Consider the following 7607-nt stretch of genomic DNA (forward strand, 5'->3'; position numbering starts at 1 on the left):
TGCGTTTGATTGGTCAAAACGTATCACGTAACAATGTTACATATTCATAAGTGAATACATTTACATACTAGGCGACTGCGACATCGTCAAGTCCCTGTCCCGCATGCGGAACAGGTTTGGGAATGCAGAGCATCACAAAACAGTAGTGTCCTGGGGATGGCACGGGATTGGGACTTGAGTCAAGTCTACAGAGGGCAGGGCATGCCCATTAGCCGGGATAGATCGGTGGTCAAGGGATCAAGTGTGAATAGCGATCCGGGGAATAGAGTAGTGAAATAGAATCAAATAGAAAAGTGCTATCAGTTCAAATGGCAGCCAATATAAACTGCCTCACAGTAAACAAAGTAGAGCATCAAACCTAAGTGCTAAAGGTGGAGTCACAGAGTGTGGGTTCGAATCCCTGTTGTGACACTTGTGTTCCTGGGCAAGACACTTAACTACAATGCTTCTGAGAAGAATTAAATGCGTAGCGTATATAAACTGCCTCAAGGTAGAACTTTAAACTCAAGTTCTGACGGCTGAGTCACACAGTGTGGATATGAATCCCCCTAGTGACATTTGCGTGTTTGGGCAAGAGACCTAGTCATAAATGTTTCTCAGGAGTAAACAGGTACTTTCTAGGGTAAAAATTGTGTCAGAATTACCCCCCATTCTAATGTATGGTGTTTATTTTGCAGGAGCAGATATACTAATGCATATGCATTTTTCTCCCCAAAGGTTGTGAACTCTTGTTCTTATGCTAACTTTGTTACTTGGTTTATGAATAGAGGTCAGTGCCTTAATTTTTATTTGTACTTGTCTGGTCACACAGGTTGGTGTGAATAATTATGTATTGTTGTGCATTGAAGGATTGAGCTACTTGATATGAATAATAAGCCATTATGTGCACCAACTTGGCAGCCGGTTCTGCATTACTCCAAAGGAAATGAGCTGGTTTCAAGAATGCTTAGAAGGCCCAAATGAACAGGGGTACTAAAAGTGTATAAGGAGCTTTGATACAATGATTATGGGTGCATAAGAACTGCCTATTAGTATACATAAACAGTTACTTAAAAATGAGAAGAGTTACTTGTAATTTGTCAGCAGGTTTCTCAGAATTTTCTGCAAAGCGACGAAACGTTTTTTGGTTCTTTTCACCTAAAGAGGAAAAAAACACAGCTTTTTATATAATCTAGTTTTGCAAGGTATAAAAAAGGGAAAGAAATTTGAAATTAAATTTAACAAAGCAGAATACAATAATGAAATTAAAACTTAAAATACAACCAGTCTTTAAAAAAAATCTATAATCATTGCCGTCAGTGTTTCTCCTTATAATTTTTGGTTGAACAAAACATTTTTTACTGGAGTGGGATTTTACCCAACAATCTCTGGTTGAACATGCAGCACTTTACCAACTGAGCTATCTAAGAAACCTTGGGTTCTACTCAGAACTGCCCACCCACTAAAAAGATAAGTGTCTACTCTTCACTATACCCCCTTGAATAATGCTCAGAACGGGTCCTACTACTTGCCGTCAACTCGCCATCAACTCACCTGCACTGTCAACTCACCGTCAACTCCTCCAATAAACATTTAAAATCCACAAAAGAAGCATACATGTAGAAATGTAAAGTATCAGCTCAAAGAGAATTCGCGTTAGTTTTAGGTCATATTTCGGAATAAGTTTTTTTTCTCATGAAAAAATTATCTCGAATCCGCAAAACCGTCGGCCGCCATCTTGCTTTTTCACAATGATTAGTCTTAGCACAAGATGTCAATGATTGTTTTTTTTTTTTTATCAACACAAAGTCGTTTTTGTGAATGAATTGTTACCGAAAACCATGAAGAATATGGAGTTTAGCCCAGACTTAACACTTCCATGCCCCTTTTATAGATTTTTCATGTAAATTTAATGAGTTGACGGCACGAAAATGAGTTGACAGCGAGTTGACAGCAAGTCGGCGAGTTGACGGCAAGTAGTAAAACCGCTCAGAACTGCCCACCAACTAAAAAGATTGAAAGGTGTCAACTCATCACTATCATGACTATACACACCCCCTTGCATAATGCGAAATGCTACCAGGTACACTGAGGTCACATGCACTTGTGTGAACTGCCTTTTTTACACACAGTTTAGATAATTGCTCCAGAGTCGTGGCTGAACCAAATAGATTAGGAGCGGCTCTATGTTAACCCAAATTAATTCTGGTTTCAGACAGGCGAACTTCTCATTGTTTTCATTTCATTTCAGATACATTTATTTCATGTGAACATCAATCAACACAATGTGATAACATTGTTCAGAAAACATATAATAACTTGTACTAAGGAAAACTTATATCAGTTAAGATGCTCCAAAGTCAATCCGAACAACTGCAATAGTCGATCTTACGACTTTCAGAGCATCCAGCAAGTTTTAAGACGTCAACTTTTCATGTACTGAGCGCAACATTTGAGCGCCTGTCTGAACCGGGTGTTTACTGTCCAAGACTTTTTTTCAAGTAATTTGGGATTTTAAATCTGTGCCTTGGAATTTGAACAAGATTTCAAGGGAAATATTTTAAAATCTTCTCACCAGTACGTTCTTCTGTGTAAGTGATTCCCTTACTGTTTTCCCAAAGGGGAAAATGGCATTCAGAAGTAGGATGGCTCCAGGGGTTGTAGCTGGCGACGTTGACAACACATCTAAAACATAATTTTTTACCAAGAAAATGAGATGTTCCTTTATTGTCCATTGTAGGGGCAGCGGCGAGTTAGTGGCAGAGCAGATAAGAACATCCGACTCAAGCTCTTGTGTTTCTGATCAGCAGAGTTATGGTTTTGAGTCCCGTCCTGACACGTGTGTCCTTAAACAAGGGACGTAAAACTGTGAGGTCCCGTGTGTTGTGTAGTGCAAGTAAAAGAACAAAGTGCACCTAGTAAACCATTACATGGTGCTACGTAAAAAGAGTAGATCTCATAATTCAAAAGTAGTTCCACATGCAGGAAATACTGCATGTTAAAGCGCCTTTAGCATCACTGAGTGATGGAGATGTGCGCTATATAAGAAGCTTCTATTATTATTATTCTTCAAGCTAAGGTCCACAAAAATTAAGTGCAGAGATGGAAACCACTTAGCTAACCTGAAAGCCATGAGGCCAGTCTATTTTGGCTGGCAACCTGTTTCTCACTAAGAAATACTTGTCAGTGCTAAGAAAGCTTTTATAAAATTGGGGCAAGAATTTTAAGGAAGGGTTTACTCACGATCTGTCCAGATTCTCTTGAATCCTGTTTTGCAGTAGCATACACAGATCTTGGGAAATACGCTGATGTCCTTCCCCATATGTCTCCAAGGGGATTTCTCTTTTTCACATTTCCTTTTCTGACCCAGCCAAGGGCAAAGGTCAAAGATGGGAAAGCCTGGAAGAGTAACGAATTTGATTCTGTTTGGTAATTTACCTACAATAATATCATACACTAGTTATGCAACTTGCAATATGGAACGAGCAGAGATGAGAATGATCAGGTGGATGTGTGGGGTGTCTCTGGCTGACAGGCTGTCAAGTGAGGAGCTGAGGAGGAGAGTCAGAGTAGAGGGGATCGGCACCGTATTGAGGAGGCACAGGCTGACAGGGTTTGGCAGGCCTGATACTTCAGAGGCAACGGAGGCGACCTCCGTTGCCCCTTGTCATCGCCTTGGTGCCCTTGAAATGCTCCAGTAGAATTTTACAATTTCCTCATAGGGTGCCCTTTGACAAAGAGAAATTGCCTTGGTGCCCTTGCCCTTTCAAAAACGAAGCATACAGCCCTGGTTTGGTCATTAGGAGAAAAAGGAAGATGCAAACTGGGTCAAGAGCAACGTAATTGCGGGTGGGGCCAACACCCATGGGCCTACCACACAAGACTTGGCAGAGCTCCGTGTCAAATGACATGGAACTGCTTAGAGTCAATGCAAGGGATGCGACGTACAGGGCCAAGTGGAGGAGAGCCATTGGGAGAAAGCAAGCCAACCCAGAACAGACTGGACAAAGGCCTTAAAACTGAAATCATGAATATGATATGATTTAGTGAACGCATCTACAACGACACACAGTCAACCCTCCTACTCTCTGACCATTCATACATCACGTGATTTAGAATGCTAGACCCACTATTGTCAGCCTGCCAGCACTGATTTAGAAAAATATGGTGCCTTGCTGGTCAATGCCTACGGCATCCAGAGCCAACAGCCAATAGAGTCATCATGTGGGAACCCACCCACGGAAGACCCACCAAGACCATACTCAAGACCCTGATCAAGGATGCAGGAGTAAACAACAATGAGGAGCTAATCAGTTGTATGCAGGATAGAGTTGTGTGGCGTGTCAGACATCGAGTCCAACTCAAACATTCGGCAGTGCATGCTCAAGACCCTGATCCACAATGCAGAAATTAACAATAAAGAGGAGCTAATCAGTTGTATAGACCTTATGCATTGACGTCATCCAGCGGCCATCTTAGTGGAAAAACGGTGACGAAACAATCGAAACGCACAGATTTGTACGTCCGGCCCACAGGATTGGCCAATGAACAACCTCCTTCTGACCTCTAGGTGAGGGCGCCCTACTGAAATGACGTCATGTGCATAAGGTCTATACAGGATGGAGTTGTATCAGACATCGAGCCCAACTCAATCATGCGGCAACACAACAACTTGGGTCAACTGAATGAGTGAGTGAGTGAGCGAGCTTACCACATGCTTGGATGTAGCAGGATGGAGGGGCAAAAAGAAACACAGATGTGTTGGTCAATAAGTACATGACGACATCCACTCCAATCTTGCCTAACATCATCTTCCAGAGCTTCACATTAACAAGATCCTGATTGTCCTTCTCTGTCTGACCTCCTTCCTAAAAGGAAAACACCAGGAAAATAACAAAAAAGAGAACACTTGACGGCAATAAAATCATCAACTAAAATGAAAATAACAAAATTTCATGTTATGTTTCACTTAAAGGAAAACTAGAGTAACGGAAGACAGAAGTAAAACTCATGTTCCGAAACCAAGTTCGAGTTTCAACTCATTTTAAAGACAGTGGACACTATTGGTAATTATTAAAGACTAGTCTTCACAGTTGGTGTATCTCAACATATTACATAAAATAACATTGTTTTAGCTCATTCAACTGAAAACTGTGATTAACTTTTTGAGTTATCTCTTTTCATATGAATCTACATGTAAGAAGCAATATTTGTCTTTCAAGTCAGTACATCATTGCAATCAGGAGTGATGATCATTTATGCTTTGCATTGTTTCAGCTCATTCAACTGGAACCAGTGACAGAGAGTTTGATTTTTGTTATAACAAATTATTTCAAAACTTTAAGATTTTAATTTGAGTTTGTTTCTTTTAAATCCAGATGTCAATTATTGAGCCTGAAAAAAAAACCTTTAAAATTTTTTTTCTTCCAAAAACCTTTTACTCTTTTTTTTTATTCCGAAAAACTTTAACATTTTTTTTATTCCAAAAACTTCAACGTTATTTGAAAACATAGCTGAAAATTACTGAAAATGACTGGCAATTGTGTATAGTAATCTCACTTTGGCTTGTACACACCAAAAACAATTCTATTTTTTGAATTTTGATAGGCAACCTGTACAAGACGTAAAATTTTAAATTCCTCTCACCTTTACTTTTCCAAAAGTCAAAACATTCACTGATTGTTCTTTTGTTCTTGATTTTATCATCTAAATAAAATTGAGGGCAAAAAAAGGTAATTTATTGATGTGATATAAAACACTGCATTTCAATGTGTTATCCTGCACAAACGGATATATACAGCAAAGCTCATTCATTGTAAGTTTTCAATTTTAGCTACCAAGTGCTGCTGAAGACCTTTATGTGAAAAGACAGGGTAATGTGGAAGCTGGGCAGAGTGGGCGGCAGGTCACGTTGGGGGTAGGGCAGGGTGGGGCAGTGCAGGGTGGAAGATGGGCAGAGTAGGTGCACTGCAGGGGAGTGTAGGTCAGGGTGGAGCTGGGTAGAGTGGTGTAGGGCTGGTTGGGATAGGCAGGGTGGGGCAGGCTGGGTGAAAGCTGGGCAGAGTTGGCGGCAGGTCACGACAGGGGTAGGGCAGGGTGAGGCAGTGCAGGGTTGAAGCATGGCAGAGACGTGCACTGCAGGGTAGTGCAGGTCAGGGCGGAGCTGGGTAGAGTGGGGGCAGGGCAGGGCTGGAGGCAGGTCAGGGTGCTGGGTAGGGTAGGGTGGGCCATGTGCAGGGGGTGGGGCAGGTCAGAGTGGGGATGGGCAGGGTGTAAATAGGGCAAGGCGGGACAGATCGAGGGGGGCAGGGCAGAGTGGGAGAATGGCAGGGTGGGGCAGTGTGGGAGATAGTGTTGTCAGGGGATGAAGCTAGCAGATACATATCTGACCAAAACAGCATCCTGAATGACGTCATCCAGACTAGCAGCAGGGCAATCACTCGTGACTTTCCCTCTGAACTGCGGACAATTTGCACTCTCCCCAACAAAAGTTTTCTCCATGAAGATCTTGAAGCTGAAAACAATAATAAAGAATCATCTTATTTTTAGTTTAACAAACTTATGACAAAAGCAAACATCACATTTTATCACATGCTTTCACTCCAATTGGTGTACATTAATCCGGAGGTCATTGTAAAAGACCATTAATCTCACTTGGTGTATCCTAACATATGCAACAAATAAAAATCTGTGACAATTTTGACTCGAACGGTCATCGAAGTTGTAAGAGAATAATGAAAGATAAAACACAATTGTTGCCTTATTTGTTGTGGTTTAGACGCCCTATTAATAAAAGGATTCAGACCTGAAGTCTTATAATATTTGGGTGACAAATTACCTCCTTCTCAAAAGCTACGTTACTTCAGAGGGAGCCGTTTCTCACAATGTTTTATACAACCAACAGCTCTCCATTTCTTGTTCTCAAGTAAGTTTTTATGCTGACAATTATTTTGAGTAACTAGTAGGGGGCCTACCAATAGTGTCCAGTGCCTTTTAAACAGAGAAATCCCAATACAAAGATTCTTCAGGTGTAACAATTGTTTACAATATTTCTGACTTGCCCTGGTTTGTCGTCTTCGCGGACAACATCCTCACATCCAAGGCCTTTTAGGTAATCCTGAAGAGGAAGTAATTTAGGGTAGATTTTCTGAAGAACCTCCATCACTCATCCCATGATGTACAAACGACGATCTATTCTAAAGACAAAATAGAGAAGTTTTAAATAAGATTACTAATACTTTTCTATCTAAATCCATAACTGGGGCTCTGTAGCAACTGTCAGCCCAACAAGGTGGGCTAATTTAACTAGGTAGGGCTATGAGATTCGTTCCGCTACCGTCTCCACTAGTGAAGACGATAGCGGAACCAACCTCATTATAGTTCTAGGATTATAGTTAACAGTAACACTTACCATGCTTGCCTAAAAGTAGAGCTACTTCTAGAAACTAAGGCTCCCCCGCTCCGGGGGAGCCTTATTAATTATAGCTTCTAGAAGTAGCCTGCTAGGGCTACCAATAGAATAGTGACAAATACCATGAATACTACTGTACTGTATGTAGGACTTTAGGAGTAAAGTAAGTAATTTTTGTTTCATCAATTTTAATAAATTGAGGTTTAGTAAATTAAAT

General features: G+C 41.0%; 1 protein-coding gene across 1 annotated transcript in view; it reads right to left on the minus strand.

Moving 5' to 3' along the window:
- The window catches only part of LOC139944742 (telomerase reverse transcriptase-like), a 39926-nt gene extending 32762 nt beyond the window's left edge, over positions 1 to 7164 (minus strand). The window contains exons 1-7 of the mRNA XM_071941803.1: positions 7041 to 7164; positions 6370 to 6493; positions 5626 to 5685; positions 4691 to 4847; positions 3223 to 3378; positions 2555 to 2664; positions 1070 to 1137 (exon numbers count right to left, since the gene is read on the minus strand). Of these exons, the coding sequence (XP_071797904.1) occupies positions 1070 to 1137; positions 2555 to 2664; positions 3223 to 3378; positions 4691 to 4847; positions 5626 to 5685; positions 6370 to 6493; positions 7041 to 7141 (776 nt within the window). The 5' untranslated portion in view covers positions 7142 to 7164. The remainder of the gene's footprint in view (positions 1 to 1069; positions 1138 to 2554; positions 2665 to 3222; positions 3379 to 4690; positions 4848 to 5625; positions 5686 to 6369; positions 6494 to 7040) is intronic.
- Between the last annotated feature and the right edge of the window lie 443 nt (positions 7165 to 7607).

Source organism: Asterias amurensis, chromosome 12 (genome assembly GCF_032118995.1).
Source record: "Asterias amurensis chromosome 12, ASM3211899v1".
Taxonomy (NCBI): domain Eukaryota; kingdom Metazoa; phylum Echinodermata; class Asteroidea; order Forcipulatida; family Asteriidae; genus Asterias; species Asterias amurensis.